The 24,339-nt window shown below is 45.3% G+C and overlaps 1 protein-coding gene across 2 annotated transcripts in view; it reads right to left on the bottom strand.

Moving 5' to 3' along the window:
* The window catches only part of MAP7D2 (MAP7 domain containing 2), a 136,578-nt gene that overhangs the window by 30,720 nt on the left and 81,519 nt on the right, over positions 1–24,339 (bottom strand). For both annotated transcript variants that reach the window (XM_044283972.1, XM_044283973.1), the window contains exon 4: positions 5,137–5,248. In XM_044283972.1, coding sequence (XP_044139907.1) covers positions 5,137–5,248 — 112 coding nt within the window. The remainder of the gene's footprint in view (positions 1–5,136; positions 5,249–24,339) is intronic.

The raw sequence follows: 24,339 nt of genomic DNA, 5'->3' as shown, positions 1-24,339 counted from the left end.
ACATATGAGATAGACTCACTACATGCAAAGCGAGATATGTCAAGCCTTTATATGTTATAATTTGGATGATTATGGCTTACAGTTTATGAAACCCCAAAGTCACAATTTTGAGGTACCCTTTGCTCAGGGGATATGGAACTAATTAGCTGACTAGAGTGTGACCCTTTGAGCCTGGAATATTGAACCATTTTACAATATTCTACTTTTAAGTTGCCTTACTGAAATAAATGAACTTTTGCACAATATTCTAATTTTTCAAGCTTCACCTGTACCTACCCTTACAGAATATAGGATTTAGAAAAATATATATTTACAGCAGTTTTCCTTCTCCCTCCAAACACAAACTTACAAATCCCAGTTGCCTACTGCTATCACTAGGGGGCTGATTTGTATACGGAAGCATACATTGCCTATTATAGAGGCATTCCATTGAAAAACATTCAAGGAATATCCCCAAGATCTCACCTTTAGAAGCCCACCTATTGAAAATAGGTAGGAAATATCCAAAAGTAGCCACTAAGAGGAGGTGAGGAAGAGTTGGCAACACTCTCCGTTATCGTTAATCGAAGACACAGAAACAATTGTAACAGAAACCCTGCATTTGGTATCTGCTATATTTAAGAACCACTTTACTTGCTATCTATATATATATATATATATATATATATATATATATATATATATATATATATATATATATCTCTATCTATATATCTATATCTATATCTCTATATATATGCGCACATACACAGTATCTCACAAAAGTGAGTAGACCCCATCACATTTTTATAAATATGTTATTATATCTTTTCATGGGACAACACTGAAGATATGATACTTTGATACAATGTACAGTAGTCAGTGTACGGCTTGTACAACACTGTAAATTTGGTGTGCCCTCAATATAACTCAACACAGCCATTAATGTTTAAACCGCTGGCAACAAAAGTGAGTACACCCCATGTGAAAGTGGCCAAATTGTGCACAAAGTGTCAATATTGTGTGTGGTCAACATTAGCTCCTAGCCCTGCCTTAACTCTCCTGGGCATGGAAATCACTAGAGCTTCACAGGTTGCCACTAGAATCCTCTTCCACTCATCCATGACAACATCACGGAGCTGGTGGATGTTAGACACCTTGCGCTCCTCCACCTTCTGTTTGAGGATGCCACACAGGTGCTCAATAAGGTTTAGGTCTGGAGACATGCTTGGCCAGTCCAGCACCTTTACCCTCAGCTTCTTTAGCAAGGCAGTGGTCGTCTTGGAGGCTTATATGGGGTAGTTATGTTGGAATACTGTCTTGCGGTCCAGTTTCTGAAGGGAGGGGATAATGCTCTGCTTCAGTATGTCACAGTACATGTTGGCATTCATGGTTCCGTCAATGAGCTGTAGCTCTCCACATAGCCAGCAGCACTCATGTAGCCCCAAACCATGACACTTCCACTTTGTACTCCTCACCTGGTTGCCACCACACACACTTGACACCATCTGAACCAAATATGTTTATCTTGGTCTCATCAGACCACAGGACATGGATTACTGGAACCTTGCCCTTATTCTGCTTGTCTTAAGCAAACTGTTTGCGAGCTTTCTTGTGCATCATCTATAGAAGAAGCTTCCTTCTAGGACAGTGGTGGCGAACCTATGGCACGGGTGCCAGAGGCAGCACTCAAAGCCCTCTGTGTGGGCACCCGCACCCTGGAATTTGTCTTTGGTGTACCAATATGCCTTAGACTTTTCCTGCCATTGATCAGCGCAGGACGCACCATGAACAGCACAGGCAGCACACTGAATGTAGACAGGCTATTATAGCTACCAAATGATAAAGTACATGGAAGATACACTATATTGGACTGTAGTATTCAGGTTAACTTGACGTGTTGGCACTTCGTGATAAATACCGTAAGGGGGTTTTGGGTTGCAGTTTGGGCACTCAGTCTCTAAAAGGCTCACCATCACTGTTCTAGGACGACAACCATGCAGACCAATTTGATACAATGTGTGGCATATGGTCTGAGCACGGACAGGCTGACCCCCCACCCCTTTAACATCTGCAGCAAAGTTGGCAGCCCTCATACGTCTATTTTGACAACCTCTAGATATGACGCAGAGCACGTGCAGTCAACTTCTTTGGTCGACCATGGAGAGGCCTGTTCTTAGTGGTACCTGTCTTGTTAAACCGCTGTATGGTCTTGGCCACCGTGCTGCAGCTCAGTTTCAGGGTGTCGGCAATCTTCTTATAGCCTGGGCCATCTTTATGTAGAGCAACAATTCTTTTTTTAGATCCTTAGAGAGAGTTCTTTGTCATGAGGTGCCATGTTGTACTTCCAGTGACCACCAAATTTAACACACCTGAGACTTGGCTAATTGGGCAGAATTTGACCATTTTCACTTAGGGGTGTACTCACTTTTTTTTGCCAGCGGTTTAGACATTAATGGCGGTGTGTGTTAAGTTATTCAAAGGGCAGAACAAATTTACATCGTTATACAAGCTGTACACTGACTACTTTACATTGTAAGAAAAAAATCATATCTTCAGTGTTGTGCCATGAAAAGATAGAATAAAATATTTACAAAAATGTGAGGGGTTTACTCTTTTTTTTTTTGAATTTAAACAGAAGTCCTTCATTTTTAAAAGGGACCCAAAGATCTTCATTGGTTTATCATTTTGATGTATTACACAGATCAGTGGGTGAAACACTGAGAAATTACGGTCAAACTGTCCTTTAAAAACTACTTCTGGCATTGGGGATGGAGGATATTTAAAATATGAATAAAATTAAAAAAAAACATGGAATCTGCGCTAGCTACCCCTCATCTACCATAGATACAATGATATAGAAATATACTCAAAATAATAATAGTAATAATAATAATAATAATAATAATAACAGACAATATCTAGAGTGGAGGTCAAGTGCTAGTGAGATACAGTTGCTAAGCGCAGCAAATCAAGCAAAAATGGATAAAACTGCAGGATAAGTTACCGTAAATGCCAGCGCTATGATCAGAGAATTTCTAATAAATAGCACGAAAAACAGCAGATCAGTTGTGGACATGATGTACTGGATTTTGTGCCACTGATCAGCTTGCTGCATTATTCCCCAGAGAATGTAATGGGGGATGGGGGATTATGACTAGGCAGGAAATCCTGGCACAGATAATGAATACAAAATTCAGCTAAGACTCAGATCTATGTTAATATGGGCACCAGTAAAACAAACTACAGCTTACAACAAACATGTCATTCAGTGACTTATGGCCACTGTAGTTCTATTTGACAGCTAAATATTTAAAGGGAAGAGGCTGCTATATGGTCCTTCTTAAAGGGAACCTGTCACGTTGAACGTGGTGTCTGATCTGAAGGCAGCAGGTTATAGAGCAGGAGAAGCTCAGCAGATTGATATATAGTTTTGTAGAAAAAATATTCAATAAACCTTGTCATTTATGCATTTAAATCTCTGCTGTTTCTATCCTTAGGAGTCCAGTGGGCGGTCCTACTCCCCGATTGACAGCTCTCTGCATACAGTCATACAGGAAAGGCTGTCAATCACCGAATAGGACCACCAACTGGACACCAAATAAATAAAGTTAAGAAAACGATATCAATCTGCTCTTTTCCTCCAGCTCTATAACATGCTGCCCACAGACTGCACTATATACAACACTATATACAACAGGTTCCCTTTAAATGACAGTCAAAATCCCCATCTTCCCCTATTGAGCTCTTCTAGTTTCCCAGCTACCCTCAGATAAATATCTTGATTATATAAAACCAAGAACATTTGGATAGAACATAAAATCCTTAAAATTCTTACTGACTAGCTTAAAAATGTATCCCGTAAAGTAATATCGCTTCAGTTGAGTTTTTTTTTTTACCTATGTTTTAAAGCAACCTTTCACTAGGAACATTTAGATCAGGGTATTATGTATGATATCCTATTAAAGCTGACCTAATGAACCTAACTGCTGGAAGGGCAGGGGGTAAGAAATGGGGGCCCCGTCCATGTCCGTCCCATTATGCCATCAGCGGCCCTGTGCCACACTTCTCTGCAGCCATGACTCTGTTCTTAGCCAGGGTGGGGCTAGATTCATCTGGACTCCATGATTAATTATGTTGGGAGGGACTCTGGAAGATAAAATTGTGCCTACTCTTAACTCCATCAGAACATTTTATGGATGCTTCACCTAATAAATTTCCTAATGACCGGACCCCATAACCGTACACAATGTCAAAACTATAGAAGCGACATCCAAATTAAGTGCATATTGGTGATGTGAGCATGATATGGAATGTATCACAAGACAGAATGAAACCGGGCGTCATGCACCATGTTCTGGATCCACATAGGAACACAAACGGATGAACAATGTGACAGCACGTTGCTGTGGTCTGACCGGAACGCCGTTTAGGGTACACAGCTGGGAGGGATGGAGTTAATGTGACTGGAACACTTAAAGACACAGTAGTCCTGTGCCCCTCATAAAATACCATTGGAGGACTCCTCGGCATCGGCAGAGGTCACGGGCTCTGTATCTGGGGTGTTGGTAGTTATATCTAGCACGGGGGGTTGGGGGATTTCAGATTCACCTGCACAGCACAAAACCAGAGTAAAACAACAAGAGGGTGAAATATAAAATCCTATGGTAAAAGTTACAGAGTAGAATAAAGCAAAAACGATTAAACAGTCTATATGGAATCAAATAACACTGTGAGGCAGCTGTGAAACAGTTAACATTTTAAGGGCCTACCTTAAAAGGAGGCCATTATCTCACCTAGATTTTTGCACAGTCAGATATTACTGAGCAGTATAATCACCAACTAGTAGTGACTAGTGCCTTTAAGAGCATTAATGCCGTGTAATAAAATGTAATAAAATCAACTGCACCGACTAATACTACTACCCATGCTAGTAAGAGATACAATACGGTTCATAGAAACATGCATGTACAAAAAGACAGGAGAAGATGGTCATGTGTCCATCTTCGTAAAAGAATACAGAGCTCAAGATAGTAAATTGGTCCATTAACCTTGACGAGTGCTTCGAAAGGACAAAGCTGTTCTCACAAATATACATTTATCGTGCCTACTTTCCTATGAGAAATGAGGGCTGCATTGCAGGGAAGAAGGACTCACCATCTCTTCCAGATCCGGCAACCAAGGCCCCACCCCAGGACCATCGCTTCTGCTTCTGTTCCAGCTGCTGACTGCGTTCTTGGGAGCGCCTCATCATAGCCCCCAGTCGCTCCTAGACAAATATGAACACGGATTAAAGTTGGTTTTGGGAGCTACAGTTAAGGTGCAGAGCTTGTGCCTCGAGGCTAAGGTCCTACTGACGGATGATGGGCTTTGAAGACAGAAGAATGAGATGATCCTACTAAACAAAAGGAGGTGGCAGGCTGGCTGCTTTGATCCTCGTCACGGGGAAGTGTCACTAGAGGGGATGTAGTAGGTAAATAACACAAGTTGCATCACTGATTTCAGCATCTGGTCCCTGTGGAGCTGCAGCCAATGATGGTCGCTTTAGATGAGGAATGCTTTCACAGCATTAACTCATTCAGGGCAGAGAGCGTCTAACTGCACAGTCACAAAGACCAGGAATGCAGAGGAGAGGAAAAGTACAAGAAGGGTCTTCTAAAATATCAACTGAAATGCTATCAATCAATAGTCTTGTAAGGAAGGCATATGTAATATAAATACTACAATAATCCAATGTCATTTATTGCCTACAGATGCTGTCCTGACAAATACAGTATATATGCAACCAGAACGACAATGATCACGGGCAGTTATCATATTGGAAGAGCATTCTTAAAACTAAGGAGAAGTGGAGCAGTCCATGGCGTCCAAAGACCTTGCAACCTTCAATGTTCACAGGATCTTTAGCAAATGAAATGAGCAACCCAATTTTATTGCGATGGACATCCCCATCACTAGTTTTAAAATAAACTCCCCATCCAATTCTACCGGGACTACACAGCAAGTCATTCTCAAACCATAACTGTCGGTGTACAGGGTTGCCAACCTTTCAGAAATTTCTTGATAGTCCATAAACTCAGGACTGTGTCTCTGAAAAGAATGATGTGTCCGTTATTTTTTTTTTGAGGCTGTCAGCACTTGACTAGATTATTTTAAGGGTAATTAAATTATAATTTTACAGCTCACAGTAAATGCTGGTAATGAGGTGTTATCAGTATATTGAGCTACAGACATGGATTACTTATAGTCTATATCAGTGATGGCTAACCTTGGCACTCCAGCTGTGGAAACTACAACTCCCAAGATGCCCCCCTTGCTTGGCTGCTCTCAGAACTGTATAGAAATAAATGGAGCATGCTGGGAGTCGTAGTTTCACCACAGCTGGAGTGCCAAGGTTAGCCATCACTGGTCTATATCATTCATTATCGGTTTCCAATTTGGCCATAAAAGTTGTTGTCTGTCCGTGATTTGGGGGTAAGTAGTCCAGAAAAAAGAAGGGTACACCCTGTCTGTGTAGTGCAGCCATTGTGGATTCCTATGCACAAACAAGAGGATGAAATGTGTCACTGCTGTGGTAACATCAAATACTGCTAACCTGGTGGCAGGTCACTATGGGGGGCTAGCCAAATGCACTCTCCAACAGTATACAGCAATAGGTCCTCGAATCTCCTCGACAAATCGTGGAGATGCAAAATATGGATGCGATCCGTGTGTGGTCTGTATTTATTTTTTGCTGACCCATTGACCTCAATGGGTACGTGATCCGCATTTTGCGGACATAGTCAATCTTTTTTGCGGAAACGGACATACGGATGCGGAAAGCACGCGGATGATCTGTGTGCTTTCAGCAACTGTATGTCTGTTCAGAAAAATGATAGAACATGTCCTATACCTGGCCGGAAAATGTTGAATGAAGTCAACATGGACCACTTTCATATGTAAAATACATACGGTCGTGTCCGTGAGGCTTTACGTGCGTGTTCCTCTTAGGGTTGCATCGGGTATCGAAATGTCAATACCCAAATCAATACTTTTGTACCGGTATCGATTCGATACCGGGATTTGCCTTTAAGGCTACTTTCACACTAGCGTTCGGGTGTCCGCTCGTGAGCTCCGTTTGAAGGGGCTCACAAGCGGCCCCGAACGCATCCGTCCAGCCCTAATGCATTCTGAGTGGACGCGGATCCGCTCAGAATGCATCAGTCTGGCAGCGCTCAGCCTCCGCTCCGCTCAGCAGGCGGACACCTGAACGCTGCTTGCAGTGTTCAGGTGTCCGCCTGGCCGTGCGGAGGCAAGCGGATCCGTCCAGACTTACAATGTAAGTCAATGGGGACGGATCCGTTTGAATATGACACACTATGGCTAAATTTTCAAACTGATCCGTCCCCCATTGACTTTCAATGTAAAGTCTGGACGGATCCGTCTGAGGCTACTTTGACACTTAGAAATTTTTTAACAATATAATGCAGACGGATCCGTTCTGAACAGAGCCACCGTCTGCATTATATGAGCGGATCCGTCTCAGACGGATCCGCTCTGAACGCAAGTGTGAAAGTAGCCTTACCGATACTAGGCTGCGCTACTGCACAGCCCAGTATCACAGAACATGGCTTGCACTGCTCTCAGCAAGCTCCAGGTTCCCTCAGCAGCACGGGGAGAAGGAAGCAGTCTCTCCCTCTCCCCTGTGCCGCCAATGAGGAGAGAGAGGGGCGGGGGAGGTGGCCACTGCTCCACCAATGATAATTAACGTTTAATACAGATACTGGAGGCAGGTGCCGGCAACAGAATCACATAGCCGGCACGTGCCGCACCTGAGGGGTTAACTGCCTCTGATCGCAGCTCCCCATTATACAGGCCAGGAGCCGGTTATGTGATTCTGCCGCCAGCACCCGCCTCCTGTATCTGTAAAAGTTAATCATTGGTGGCACAGCCCCCCCAAGTATTAAAAACATTGGTGGCGCAGTGAGCCCCCCCCCCCCCCGGTATCAAAATCATTGGTGGCAGTGGCCACAGGGTCCCCTCCTCCTCATTGGTGGTACAGTGGCAGTTGTGATCGGAGCCCCAGCAGTGTAATCCTGGGGCTCCGATTGGTTACCATGGCAGACACTACTGAAGCCTTGGCTGCCATGGTAAGCTCCCTGCTGCTGTGTGCACAAAGAACAGGGCAGCAGAGAGAGTGTAAGATCCTATTCACCCTGATAGAGATCTATTAGGGTGAATAGGACAAGGGATTAAAAGATACCAGGTTCTAGCCCCTAAGGAGAGGGGGGAAATGGTTATTAAATGAAAAGTTAAAAAAAACACACCAAAATATTAAGTATAAATCACACTCTTTCCCAATTTTACATATAAAATAAACATATTGCCACGTCTGAAAAGTCCAAACTATTAAAATATTTTAAAAAAATAATCTCCTATGAACGCCGTAACAGAAAAAAATAAAAACAGCGCGATTCGCCATTTTTTTTTAGTCGCCTTGTTCTGCCCAAAAATAGGACTGTTTCGATTATGGGCCGGACGTTCCATAAAATGCGGAATGCAATACTTTTTTATGGTATCTAAATCTAATCAACATTTTAGTATCGTGACAACCCTAGAAACTTCCTCTTCATCACTGACTTGTTTCTTTGCCACATTCATTTGTATTCTATACTAATCCCGATTTACAGACTGCATAGTAATCCAGAGCTGCATTCACAGTTCTGTTGGTTGTCACACTAAGCCATCCACTAGCTTGTTGTCAGATACCCAGTGGCGTACCAAGGGGGGGGGGGGCGGGCCGCCCCGGGTGCCACTCACAAGGGGGGTGCCAGGCCGCCTGTCTTTAAAAAAAAAAAAAAATTATATTTTTTTATTCTTCAGGGCCGCACCGCCGATCGCCACAGGCGGCGCGGCCCTGGATGTAATTGCGGCCGTGCTGTGGGGCAGGGGAGGGAGAGGCGTGTCCCTCCCCTGTTCTTCTGATAGGCCGCAGGCACTAATGCCTGCAGCCTATCAGAGGCCGGCTCAGGCAGCGCGATGATGTCATTATCATCGCGACGCCTGACTCCGGCAGCACACAGCAGGGACACATGCCGAAAAAGGCTTGCATCGCTGCTGAGTAAGTATTCGTTTTTTTTTTCCACTTTGCGGGGGGGGGGGGGGGGGCTGGCACTATGGGGGGGAGATCTGGCACTATGGGAGGGGAGCTGGCACTATGGGAGGGGAGCTGGCACTATGGGAGGGGAGATCTGGCACTATGGGGGGGAGATCTGGCACTATGGGGGGGGAGCTGGCACTATGGGGGAACTAGCACTATGGAGAGGCACTATGGGGGAACTAGCACTATGGCGGGGCACTATAGGGGGAGCTGGCACTATAGGGGGGAGATCTGGCACTATAGGGGGGAGATCTGGCACTATGGGGGGGAGATCTGGCACTATGGGGGGGAGATCTGGCACTATGGGGGGGAGATCTGGCACTATGGGGGGGGAGCTGGCACTATGGGGGGGGAGCTGGCACTATGGGGGAACTAGCACTATGGAGAGGCACTATGGGGGAACTAGCACTATGGCGGGGCACTATAGGGGGAGCTGGCACTATAGGGGGGAGATCTGGCACTATAGGGGGGGAGATCTGGCACTATGGGGGGGAGATCTGGCACTATGGGGGGGGAGCTGGCACTATGGGGGGGGAGCTGGCACTATGGGGGCATTTCTTACTGGCACATTATGGGGGGGCACCATGGGGGAGAGGAGCACTATGGGGGTATCTGTGGTGGGCTTTTTTTAATTATTGGCACATTCTGGGGGGCACTATAGGGGAGAGCAGCACTATGGGGCATCTGGTGTTACTATAGGGGCATTATTTGGGGGCACTATGGGGAAGTGGGGGCTCTAAAGTGGTCTTTTGTATTGGAACATTATGGGGGGCACTGGCATTTGGTGGCACTAAGGGGGCATCTTTTACTGGCACATTATGGGAGGCACTATAGGGGAGAGCGGCACTATGGGGGAGTGGAGCACTATTGAGGCATATGGTGGCACTAAGAAGGGGCATTTTTTTACTGCCACATTGTGGGGGAGGAGCACTATAGGGGCACCTGCTGGGGGCACTAAGGGGCATTTTTTTACTGGCATATTATGGGGGACACTATGGGGAAGGGGGAGAGGAGCAGTATGAGGGCATTTACTGGGGCACTATATAGGGGTATTTTATACTGGCATACATTATGGGGACATTAGCTCAACTGCGGGCACTAAGTGGGGGTATTTCATGTACTGTCATATTATAGGGAAAATTAGTACCACTAGGGGGTATTATGGGGAGCTTTACTACTACTGGGGGCTATGAAGAACATGATTACTAGGGCACTATAGTAGTATTCCCAGGGGGACTGTTTCTGCACTATAGTATTGGGGGTGGCAGGAAACTAATGTCTGTTTCTCAATCTCTGCAGAGACGGGAGATGGCAGAAAAATCATCATGGCGGTCTGGTCTGAATGGAGAAGATGAGGAAAGAGAACGTCTACATCAAAGGTGACATCACTGGATGTAAGAGGTATGTGGCGCTATGTAGGAGAGGAGATGCCCCTTATGAACCACTGATCACCCCATATAGACTCCCTGATCACCCCCCTGTAAGGCTCCATTCAGAGGTCCGTATGATTTTTACGGATCCACTGATACATTGATCGGATCCGCAAAACACATGCGGATGTCTGAATGGAGCCTTAAAGGGGGGTGATCAATGACAGAGGGGTGATCACCCATATAGACTCCCTGATCACCTCCGTCATTGATCACCCCCCTGTAAGGCTCAATTCAGACGTCCGTATGATTTTTACGGATCCACTGGATCCTACATGGATCGGATCCGCAAAACACATGCGGATGTCTGAATGTTTTGTAATAAATATTATTGAAAACATTGAAAAAAGTTTGTGCATGTTTTCTTAACTTTCTTGGGGGGGGGGGGGGGGGGGGGGGGGTGCCAAACAAAGGGTTCGCCCCAGGTGCCAAATGCTCTAGGTACGCCCCTGCAGATACCTCTAGTATGTTTTGTTGCCCTCTCATAATGTCAGAGCTGTTGCAAATCATCTGACATTAACTAGGTATGCCAGGACTTTATTATCGATTGCCTATTCTCATAGACCATCAATATCTGATCAGAAGGGGTCCGCCATTACATACCCGACGATCAGCTTTTTCAGGGAGCTGGAACTACACAGCTGCCTCCATCCATGGTGTAGTGCAGTGTTCCTCAACTCAGTCCTCAGGGCCCACCTAGCAGTCATGTTTTCAGGATTTCCTTAGTACTGAGCAGGTGATCTAATTCGTGTCAGTGCATCAGGACTAACCACAGGTCTTTATTCTGTGGGATATTCTCAAATCCTGACCGAGAGGTGGGCCCTTAGGACTGGAGTTGAGGAACACTGGTTTAGTGGACACAGCTAGTTACTACATAGCTGCTCCCTTTCACTTCAATGCCGGTGTTCTGTCAGAATACTAAACCTCATCAGAATGCTATACCCTCTTCGCTTCCGGTGACGATAATCAGCTGGAGGAGGGGGTGTGCGGCGCTGCGCAAGCGCAAGCGCAATTCCGCGGTTTATGTGAAAATTATAGCACCGCTGCGGGAGAAGCGCCCACTTAATGCGCGAAACCGGCTGGGACACACTGCGCCTGCGCCCGGAGCCACGGCTGGGTAAGAGAGGGTGCGCACGGGCGGCTATATACTCCCGTCGGCCACACACATTAGGATTACACCGCTCGTGCGCACTCAGGGGTAGGGAGATCTGGTGGAATATTTTGCACTGACAAATCTACCTACCCCTGAGTGCGCAAGTGCGGTGTAAACCTGGTGGGTGTGGCCGACGGGAGTATATAGCCGCGCGTGCGCACCCTCTACTACCCAGCCGTGGCTCCGGGCGCAGTGTGTCCCAGCCGGTTTCGCGCATTAAGTGGGCGCTTCTCCTGCGGTGGTGCTATAATTTGGACTTACCCGTGGAACAGCGCTTGTGCAGCACCGCACCCCCCCCCCCTCCTCCAGCTGATTCTCGTCACTTCCAGTGCAGCCGTGTCACCGGAAGTGACGAGGGTATAGCATTCTGATAAGGTATAGTATTCTGACAGAACACCGGAGCTACTACAAAACAGCTGATTGGCAGGGGTGTAGGGTGCGAGACTGCCTTCAACCTAATATTAATGGTCCTGAGGATAGGCCATTAACAATAAAATACTTCAATAATCCTGTAAAACAGCATGGAAAGAAGTTATTTCTGCCCTGAAACTTGCAGAATTGTGAATACAGCTCTGGGCTATTCAAAGAACCTACATAAAAATACAGCAAAACAAATCATCATTTCAAGCTTTAACTGTTTCAATGAACTGAACATGGTAATATTTTTATTACAACTTGTGATAACTGGATTAAAACTACTAATGTGAATACTCACCAATCTATTGCAGACAAAACAGATTTAGTTTTAGGAAATTATTGGTGCAATGGTAATAAAGGGACAGAGAAGGTCAAAAAGCATGCCTCCATAGAGACCAAGCATATCTGAGGTTACCATGACACCCTCACAGAGTCAATGATTTTTGCCTAAAAGGTTGACTGTAAAATGATGACATTTCTCAGAGGAGTATAATGCTAGCATTGCAGGGAAGCTTCTGGGCCTCTGGGGGAGGGGGTGAATGCTGCTCTTGGTAGAGACTTGCCTGACAAGACTGAAGGCATCAGCATACTGATGGAGTCAAAAACATGACTTGCATCTAATGCATGACCACTGGGCTGTTATAGCCCTATTTCTTGTAAAGCTGATTAAAGGGGTTATCCAAGTTATTTTTTTGTTCTTTCTATGTTCCTAACTAAGCAAATATAACAGCTTTCCAATTCACTCACTTTATCTCCAGTGGCTGGTTTCTCAGATTTCACTGAGGGTCACATGACCTGTGATGTCAGCTTCTCTCCCTGCTCTGATAAAGGTCGTTTACAAGCCTGTAAAGGAGACATCACTGTGCTGGCCACGCCCCCCCCTCCCCCCCTCTCTGCCGTCTACTCTTTGCTGGGATTCCTAACCCCTTCAGCTGCACAGCTCTGCAGGCAGTGAAGAGACAATACATACTAGAGAGCATTGCACAAGAAGGTAGGGGGAAGATCCTGTGTGTATTAGCAGTGTCATTATACAGGTGGGACTTGTAGTCCTACACATACAACATGCTGCAGAGTCTCCCAGCAGACAGAAATGTCACTCAGGGCAGCTCTTGTATCCACTCCCTAAACAGTGTCATTATATAGCTGGGACTTGTAGTTCTACACATACAACATGCTGCTGAGTCTCCCAGCAGGCAGACATGTCACTCAGGGCAGTTCTTGTATCCACTCCCTAAACAGTGTCATTATATAGCTGGGACTTGTAGTTCTACACATACAACATGCTGCTGAGTCTCCCAGCAGGCAGACATGTCACTCAGGGCAGTTCTTGTATCCACTCCCTAAGCAGTGTCATTATATAGCTGGGACTTGTAGTTCTACACTTACAACATGCTGCAGAGTCTCCCAGCACTCAGGGCAGCTCTTGTATCCACTCCCTTAGCAGTGTAATTATACAGCTGGGACTTGTAGTCCTACACATACAACATGCTGCAGAGTCTCCCAGCAGGCAGACATGTCACTCAGGGCAGCACTTGTATTCACTCCCTTATTAGTGCTGGGGGAGGGGCAGACATTGTTTTTATTGCATGTAAAGAAAGAGCCAGAAAAGAACCAGGGAAACGAGGAAATATTTTTTTTTTCCCTAAAACTTGCTTAGCTCAGTTATATATCAGATTTTCAGTGCTATATTATTTTTTTTCATAACTCGGACAACCCCTTTAAATTAGCAATGCTATCCCCACGGCTACTTTCCCTTAACTTTCCAAATACACATGCATGCTTGGTTTGGTCAAGTGTGCATGTGCTTTCAATGTGAAGAGCAAGTCATCCTCAGACAACTGCCTCAGGTTTATTTCCCATAGGACAAAAGAATTGGGCATGTCGAAATTCAGCAGCCCGATCCCTCTCTCCTCTAATATCATCTGTCACGGCAGAGTTCATGCACCCGCATACACAAGCATGCCGGCCAGCTTTGCTCTCATCTGTATGGCCACATTTACCCGCTCTCTTTTGGCTGTTAGGCCTCTTTCACACGGGCGTCATGTTTTTTGCCCGGATAAGAGGCGGGTGCGTTGCGGGAAAATGCGCGATTTTTCCGCGCGAGTGCAAAACATTGTCATGCGTTTTGCACTCGCGTGAGAAAAATCACGCATGTTTGGTACCCAGACCCGAACTTCTTCACAGAAGTTCGGGTCTGGGATTGATGTTCTGAAGATTGTATTATTTTCCCTTATAACATGGTTATAAGGGAAAATAATAGCATTCTGAATACAGAATGCTTAGTATAATAGTGCTGGAAGGGTTAAAAATAATAAAAAAGTTAACTCACCTTCTCCTCTTGTTAGCGCAGATCCGGTCTGTTCTTTAGCTGTGGACTGAATGACCTGAGGTGATGTCAGATCACATGCTCCAATCACATGGTCCATCACCATGGTGATAGAGCATGTGATCTGACGTCATCAAAGGTCCTTCAGCCACAGCTAAAGAACAGACCGGCCTCTACGCGAACAAGAGGAGAAGGTGAGTTAACTTTTTTATTATTTTTAACCCTTCCAGCACTATTATACTAAGCATTCTGTATTCAGAATGCTATTATTTTCCCTTATAACCATGTTATAAGGGAAAATAATACAGTGAATAGACTGTCACCTAGAACCCATGCGTGAAAATCGCACCGCATCCGCACTTGCTTGCGGATGCATGCGATTTTCACGCAACCCCATTCATTTCTATAGGGCCTGCGTTACGTGAAAAACGCACAAAGAGGAGCATGCTGCGATTTTCACGCAACGCATAAGTGATGCGTGAAAATCACCGCTCGTGTGCACAGCCCCATAGAAATGAATGGGTCAGGATTCAGTGCGGGTGCAATGCGTTCACCGCACGCATCGCACCCGCACGGAAAACTCGCCCGTGTGAAAGGGGCCTTATACATGTGAATGAAGACACAGGAACAGGCAAAACTAGAAGTGTCCTCCTGCTTCCTGAGGTAGAGCAAGAACAGCCGGTAAGGGAAGCTCAGTGCATAAATATTTTTTTTACAGCCTTCATGGAGGTCAATGGCAGCTGTATAAATTCCTATGAACTCAGCTCCCTGGTGGCTACAGGCAGGCAGTTTCATCATCGACAGTATGAAGGAAATCAGATAACGTGTAGAGGAGAACCATCGATGCATTTATACCAGCTGTCTGGTGTAAATATAAATAAAAATATTTAGAAAACACATTTACACAGTCTTCAGTGTGGTACAGGTGCTAGCTACTAGGTGCTACTAGGTGCATTCCATCATAGAATTGCGTTATAACGCAATTCTGCTTTTACCACCAAACGAAGCGTGAACGAATTTCAAAATATGAAATTCGCTCATCTCTAGTCAAGATAATAGTCACAAATAAATTACTGGCAATTGTTTCAACTTTGCCCTCATGTTACTGGAGGATTTGTCACAATAATAAAAGCAGCTTTATTTTGCATACAAACCTGGAGTGTGCGGAGGTATCTCATTACTTATGCCTGGATTATATCCACTCCACTGAGGGAGTGCAGCCCGATCTATTTATTTTGGTTTAATAAGGCTGACAGGTTCTCTTTAACCGGGCTCCCCTATAAAGATCTGCTTTAGGACTCATGCACACGACCGTTCCGTTTTTTGCGGTCTGAAAAAAACATAAGCCGCCCGTGTGCCTTCCGCAATTTGCGGAACGGAAGGCCCACTGTAGAAATGCCTGTTCTTGTCCGCAAAACCGACAAGAATAGGACATACTATTTTTTTTTTTGCGGGGCCTTGGAACGGAGCAACGGATGCGGACAACACACGGAGTGCTGTTCGCATCTTTTGCGGCCCCATTGAAGTGAATGGGTCCGCACGCGAGCCACAAAAACTGCGGCTCGGATGCGGAACCGAAAAACGGTTGTGTGCATGAGGCCTTATGGTAAACATTCACTTTTTTTTGTCAGGGCTCTTGGGGTAGGGGCTGCCCATACTAGGTTTTGCTATTGGGCCCTACGATTTCGGCGTACGTACCTGCTCTGCACCAGACCGTTTAACGTTATGATTTTTCTGGCCCACTTTTAATCTGAACTAAACATTTACTAATCTGAAAACCATTTACTAGTAGGATCAGGGTTTTTATGGGTGGCGAAGCACAACCAAGCGCAGATATCCACACTTTAAAAGAAGAGAACATTTTGTTTTTCGGAGGGGTGGAGATGGTTGTTTTGCCATCAAGTCTGAATAGACTCAAACTCAAGGACAGCTCCATCAGAATGCTAAATCATCAGCAACAAAGCTAGGTTATTCACCAAGTAACCTAAATACCAAGGCCGCTGGGATATGGATAACAGGCATGTTCAACTTTGATCAGGCAATGCAAATGATGATAGTTTACAGATGTGTTTATGGTTTTTTTTTGCATTTAAATGATGTTCAGAATTTACACAAACACATGGAAAAAAAGTAAAGGTCGTTGCACATGGTGCCAGAGCCCCACGCGGTGTACACTCCAGGAAAAACGTATGCACAGGGCTCCTTTCACTTAACTGAGGTCTTGATTTCAGCTGTACAGGAAAACACAGCAGACTATGTTTTCCTAAACCGTGAGAGCCACTGCTAAAAAATGTATCCCGTGCTGTACATATATTTTATTTCTTAGCTATGGATCCCTATGGGCAATATACATCAATGTATACCAGCAGAGAGGTAATCGCACTATAATATTTAAAAGGCAAGTTGTGTTGTCTACTCGCTTCTCTGAAAGGCCGCAGCAGTCACATGGTGTAACCACTTCAGCCAATCAGCGGCAGGTTGAAGACGACATACATAGAGCTAAAGGAGTAGAACGGAAACTGTGAACATTGATGTGAATGGGGCCCAACTGTAACTCCTGAGGTGCGGCTTCTCAGCCTCTCTCTCATCTCCCTGATGTAAAATATATTTAGTTGAGCAGATTTATCATAACCATTTAAAAAAACAAAAAACACAATCAATTATCATTTTACCATAGCAGTTTAAAGGGGTTGTCCTGTAATCGCTATATACTCTCTAATACCCGCAGCTTGGCTGCTGAAACAAAGGATTCATACTTGCCTGATCCATGCCGCTCCGGCCCTCCGCATGCCCCCGCTATGTCCATCTTTTGGTCTCCGCACTGTTTACATCCGACTGGCTATGGGCATGGTCACATGCACTGCTCCACCAAATGACTGGCTTCAGTGGGGACATGCTGCTTGTGACCACATCACTGCTGAAGCCAGTCCTCGGCAGGAGCAGTGCAATGCTTGAACTGGAAGATGGAGACAGGAAACTGAGGAGGAACAGAGCGGTGTGCAGCAGGTAAGTAGGAATCACCTGTTGCAGGCTGCAGGCATTAGAGAAGGTGTAACAACCTCTTTAAGGTTTTGCTTTTTTTGTTTTGTCCACTACTCAATTCACCTACAGGGAGGTGTATTGAGTAGTGGACATAGTGATGACATATTAGGGGGCAGAGATTTCTACACCCTGTTGTATATTATTGCTAGTATTAATATGCACCGAGCCTAAGAATCCTGGACAAATCAGTGGTTGCTGGAATGTGTGATTATAGAGCATTTTTTATTTTTTTTACTGCTAAAGGTCATAGAGTATGGTATGGTTTTCCTAAATTTATTTTAAGCTACCATTAAAGTATGTCTGTACTTTTAAAAAACATTTCATATATCATAGTGACATATGAATGGTTTTGATTGGAGGGAGGAGTCCCCCACCGATCGCTAAAACAAGGAAAAAGAAGCATACAGAGTGTTCTCTCTCCTCGCTACCGGAGATGGGTAGATAGTCTTCAGCAAGGAGAGACAGCACTCAGTGTGGGCGCTTCAGTCTCTTTTACCAATTGCTGGAGATCTCAGATCCTCTATGGACCAAAACCTTTGATATGTCACTATGACATATTAAAAGTTATTTACACTTTAAACTTAGAGCCACTACATGAAATGAACCATCATGTACTATTGACTAATGTAGATGGGCGCTCACATTTACAGAAACGTATTTCGTTTCTGTGTCCGTTCAGTTCTTTTTGCGGATAGGATGCGGACCCATTCATTTCAAGGAGTCCGCAAAAAATGCGGACCCATTCATTTCAAGGAGTCCGCAAAAAATGCGGACAGAACACCATGTGCTGTCCGCATCAGTATGTCCGTTCCGTAGCCCCGCAAAAAAAAAAAATAGAACATGTCCTATTCTTGTCCGTTTTAGGCATTGTTACAATGGATCCGCGAAAAAAAAAAAAAAAAGAAAAGAAAGGCATACGGATGTCATCCGTATTTTTTTAGCAGATCCGCAATTTGGCGGACCGCAAAACACATACGGTCGTGTGCATGTAGCCTATTACATCTATCTACTCCTGTTCCCACATCACAGTTATTTGTCCTCCTCTCTTCCCTATAGTCAGACACAACTCCACTTAGGTTGCGGGTCACTTGCAATCGAGATTGTGCTTTTGTTTTTTGGGCTGAAATAAGAATTGGATGCAACAGGGAAGAGAGATCAAGCAATTTATTTATACTTTTCTACCCAACCAGATCCAATGCAATTTTTAGAAGCAAAATAATTGTACTTTGCCACACCACAATTAAAGTGGATAATATGTACTTGTACATACTTTTTTGTTTCTACAGTTCCTTTGCAGATCTAGGTGTCTCCATGGTAACTGACTACAAACAAACCCTGTGTAGTCTGATCCTACAGTCTTAATCCTGTATTACACCTGCCGTTTTCTCATCAGATGATCGCTAACAAGCGTTCGTAGTAACGTAGTAAAACGTTCATCTGGCAGTGTAATACTTTCGCCGATTGCCCGATGAATGAGCAAACAGGCAATCTAAATCTTTTGACAGGTCAAAAAAGATAGTTTTTGCAGGCGGCAGATCGTGGTATCTAATAGGGAAGAGCAATGGTATAACGATCGCTCCTCCCTATAACGAGGAGGAGATCACTACATGTAATAGCAGCTGTCTCCTCCGCTAGCGAGTTAAAGGGAACCTGTCACCGGGAGGACATGGGTTGCTAGATGGCCGCTAGCACATCCGCAATGCCCAGTCCCCATAGCTCTCTGTTCTTTTATTGTGTAAAAAACCGATTTGATACATATGCTAATTAACCTGAGATAAGTATGAGTCCTGACATGAGATGAGTCAGGGACAGGACTCCTCTCAGGTTAATTTGCATATGTATCACAAAAAAAATTGACACAATAAAAGCGCTCAGCTCTATACACAAAATCCCGATGACAGGTTCCCTTTAAATTGGGCTGTCTAATACAGCCTTAACTCTTTTTTATCTGTCTCCTACATTTTTGTTAATATATGTATATATGTTACACTTATACTGAAGTAATCTAAAGGCAATTCATATATGAAAAAAGACAGATAGAACAAATTATGAATAAAAAAAAAAAAAAAAAAAAAAAAAAACAGCACCGACCTAGAATGGATTTTCAGAAGTGCGACAATAAATTGCCTCGGAACCATTTACACAAAAACCTCTAAACTGCAGAAATAACACAGATAAAGGCTGCAATGACTTTAAAGGGTTCAAGATGCAATCAGGGCACCAATCAATCAATATTTAATTTACATGCTTTTTCTGAGTACTAATGTATGTGTCACATAGACAAACATTCCATTAGGGATGATCCATCATGTATCATTAGGGCCAAAAGACATTCTGCGTTTAGGGAATTTAAGGAGATTTCTTACAGCTTACATAAATTAGAAAAAGGTTTTAAACAAAAAAAAAAAAATCTAAATAAAGATTAAACATGCAGAGGCATGTATAATTTTTAGTGGTTAGGTATTGATCTGTAACATCCTACACTTTTTTTTTAGCATTTGCGCAAAATAAAATCACAAAACTTTGAATAATGAAAAGTGAAAGGGTATGTTAAACGTATATCAATCTAGAAAGGTTTCCAAAAAAAGGTGTCTAGATCAGTCATCTTGCACCTGCGCTGTCTTCCTGTCTCAGTACTACTATGGAGAGGAGCAGAAGATCCATGTGTAAGAGCCATGACGGGAGCCACAGCGCAGGCGTGAGATGACAGGTCCCTGCGCTTTGCGCTTGCTCAGTGGGAATCTGTGCTGCTTGGAGAGCAGAAGATGCACTGCGCAGGCACTGAGACTGGAACACATTGTGCAGGCATAAGAACACTGGGCTAGACGAAGTCAAGCCCCATCAATCCAGGGAAGTAGGGGACAGATGCACTGCGCAAACGCCAGCATTTGGACACATGGAGTTGGTGTAAGAAGACTGGGCTGGACCAGAAGTCTAGCCCTGTCAATCCAGGGGAAAGGAGGAGGGACTCAATTGGTGTAATAAACTGGTGCTCCGAGGACTCTGGAAACCCCTCGGTGCTACAGTAAGCTTATTTGCATATGAATAAAAATCCAGTTCTCTCATCAATTGGGCAACGTACTTTTTTTTTTTAAGCATGATCATCTACACCAGGCTGTATACCTGGTTTAATAGGGTTAATCATGCTGTCAGATGTTCTATAAACAATGGTCAGTCTTCTAAGAAGTGGTTGACCTATCAACATTACTCCCACAGCTCATCCAAGTCACAAAACATCCGGAAAACCATCCAAAAACACTGCTTAAAATCGAATTTGCAGTACAGTAGCATGTCTACAATTTTCTCCAATAAAAAAATAAAATAAAAACAACTGGAAAGCTGGTCAAATGCAGTCCAGTCTGCCTCATTCAAGTGAATGTACCTGCTATGGTATACAGGGCTGCCATCAGAAATTTTGGGGCCCCTTACACAGCTCAAGGCCTGGGCCCCCCCTCCTACGCCGCCCCTTTAGAATCCGTCCTGACTCCACCTCCCCTCCACCCCCAAGGACCTACCCCCAATTTCATTATTTTTTTTACAACTACAAAGACAGTAAAAAAGGATAATCAGCGATTTCAGTAAGGAATTAATTTTTGACCAAATAATATGAAGCCTGCTACCACGACAAGGTAGACTCTTGAGCAGGACCCTACACTAACACTAACTACACTACCTGTTCTAATCTGCCCTAGCAATCTTCCCCTGGCACATTTAAGAAAAAACACCTTAAAAGCAAAAGGTTTACTGTTACAGTGTTATGGGGGGAATCTGTGGATGACGCACTGTTATGGGGGGAATCTGTAGATGACGCACTGTTATGGGGGGAATCTGTGGATGACGCACTGTTATGGGGGGAATCTGTGGATGACGCACTGTTATGGGGGGAATCTGTGGATGACGCACTGTTATGGGGGGAATCTGTGGATGACGCACTGTTATGGGGGGAATCTGTGGATGACGCACTGTTATGGGGGGAATCTGTGGATGACGCACTGTTATGGGGGGAATCTGTGGATGACGCACTGTTATGGGGGGAATCTGTGGATGACGCACTGTTATGGGGGGAATCTGTGGATGACGCACTGTTATGGGGGGAATCTGTGGATGACGCACTGTTATGGGGGGAATCTGTGGATGACGCACTGTTATGGGGGGAATCTGTGGATGACGCACTGTTATGGGGGGAATCTGTGGATGACGCACTGTTATGGGGGGAATCTGTGGATGACGCACTGTTATGGGGGGAATCTGTGGATGACGCACTGTTATGGGGGAATCTGTGGATGACGCACTGTTATGGGGGAATCTGTGGATGACGCACTGTTATGGGGGGAATCTGTGGATGACGCACTGTTATGGGGGGAATCTGTGGATGACGCACTGTTATGGGGGGAATCTGTGGATGACGCACTGTTATGGGGGGAATCTGTGGATGACGCACTGTTATGGGGGGAATCTGTGGATGACGCACTGTTATGGGGGGAATCTGTGGATGACGCACTGTTATGGGGGGAATCTGTGGATGACGCACTGTTATGGGGGGAATCTGTGGATGACGCACTGTTATGGGGGGAATCTGTGGATGACGCACTGTTATGGGGGGAATCTGTGGATGACGCACTGTTATGGGGGGAATCTGTGGATGACGCACTGTTATGGGGGGAATCTGTGGATGACGCACTGTTATGGGGGGAATCTGTGGATGACGCACTGTTATGGGGGGAATCTGTGGATGACGCACTGTTATGGGGGGAATCTGTGGATGACGCACTGTTATGGGGGGAATCTGTGGATGACGCACTGTTATGGAGGGGGATCTGTGGATGACGCACTGTTATGGAGGGGGATCTGTGGATGACACACTGTTATGGAGGGGGATCTGTGGATGACACACTGTTATGGAGAGGAATCTGTGGATGACACACTGTTATGGAGAGGAATCTGTGGATGACACACTGTTATGGAGAGGAATCTGTGGATGACACACTGTTATACTGTTATGGAGAGGAATCTGTGGATAACACCCCCCCCCCCCCCCCCCCCCAACACTTAATTGACCCCTTTATGGCCTAAACATTTTTTTCAAAGCAGAACACAAAGCTAAATAGGGCTGGGTGGGCTGGCAAGGGAGGGGTTAATAACAATAAGTGATGGAGGATCCTGGCCCTGTGGGATAATCCAGAAAACAGCTTTGCATTTTACCCCCGAGCAAAGACCACACAACATGGAGCTGCCGAGCCAAGTAGACAACATAAAGATCAATATGAAAATAAATAATTTGGAGCCTTTGAAATCGCTCAGCTCAGTATGCGGCATAGGCTACTCTCACACTGCCGTTTATGGGTCCGCCTGTGAGATCTGTTTCAGGGCTCTCACAAGCGTCCCCAAACAGACCAGTTTTGCCCCAATGCATTCAGAATCGATAAGGATCTGTTCAGAATGCATTCGTTTGGCTCCGTTCCGCCTCCATTCTGCTATGGAGGCGGACACCAAAACGCTGCTTGCAGCAGGCAGGCTGCGGCGCGCTAATCTGAAGGCGGCATCACGGCATGAGGCAGCAGCAGGCAGCGGACAGCGGCAGAAGGCAGCGGTCAGCGTTTGACGTCATCTGCCGCTGCGCAGCTACATTCCTCTGCACAGCGGCTCAGAGCTTTTTAAAGGGGAATGCAGCCGGAGCCGGTATACCAGCTGTAATACGGGAATCAGCGGAGCGGGGGGGTAATCGGGCAAGGAATAGAGATGGGAAGTTCGGAAGACCATGAATCGGATCTTCGGTTCATTTGCTGAGTCTACTGACTGAAGAGCTTAGGTGGTGCGCATGCGCGGATGCTTCGATTCACTTGCTGACACGCTGAGTCGGCTCTTAGTGCATTGTCTGAGCTCTGACTGAGTGAGTCAGGAATGAAGGGAAGCGGACAGGAGGACTCAGGAGCTGTGTGGTGGGCATGCAATGCATTGTTACCCACAGTGACAGCAGTCTGACAGCAGTACAACTAAGTGAATGCACAGGGAAAACTGTATGTGCTAAGGTGATAACAGTAACACTGGCTGATAATAAAATAGTCCCCACAGTCCACACAGACATCACTCAGGAAAATAACTAGTGTGCAATTTGTGCACGATTTTCTAATAAACCTGAAGAGAGATTGTCACCCTGTTGGATCTGTCCTGCCGCCGCTCCGTCCCCTTTGACTATAATGGGGACGGGGCGGAGCTCCGGCTCAGTACGGCAGTTCGCGGTGAGAGGCCGCCGGACTAAAAAGTTGGACATGCAGTACTTTTAGTCCGGCGGCCTTTCGCCATGCACTGCCATGCTGCGCCGGAGCTCCACCCCCGTCCCCATTATAGTCAATGGGGACGGAGCGGTGGTCCGGTGAAATAACGGCAGGACGGATCCGACAGGGTGAACAGCCTGCCGGATCCGTCCTGCCGCAAGTGTGAAAGTAGCCTTACAATCTCAAAAAAAGAAAAAAAAAAAAAGGATTATTTTTTTTTTTTAAATTGGAACTGGCCAGGCCCCCCCCCAGGGTCCGGGCCCCTTACTGGGGTATTGGCTGTACCCCCCTGATGGCGGCCCTGATGGCGGCCCTGATGGTATACATCTATCGATTTTGGGTAATCAAATATATACCCCCCGACAGAAAGCCCAGAAAGCAGTGTGAATCCACCCTAAGAATGCTCAATAGCTTTATACAATTGCAAAGGAAATTACGGACCTCTTAGGTGTTGTGACAGCAATTTATGCACAAGTGATCATACTTCATGAAGTTGTATTTATACTAGTCAAAACAGCCAGCGAGTGCCTAATCTCTCACTGCAGTACCCGAGATGGAGGAAGGAAAGGTTTCAAACC

The sequence above is a fragment of the Bufo gargarizans genome, chromosome 3 (genome assembly GCF_014858855.1).
Source record: "Bufo gargarizans isolate SCDJY-AF-19 chromosome 3, ASM1485885v1, whole genome shotgun sequence".
Taxonomy (NCBI): Eukaryota; Metazoa; Chordata; class Amphibia; order Anura; family Bufonidae; genus Bufo; species Bufo gargarizans.
This window is presented reverse-complemented; position numbering and strand designations above follow the sequence as displayed.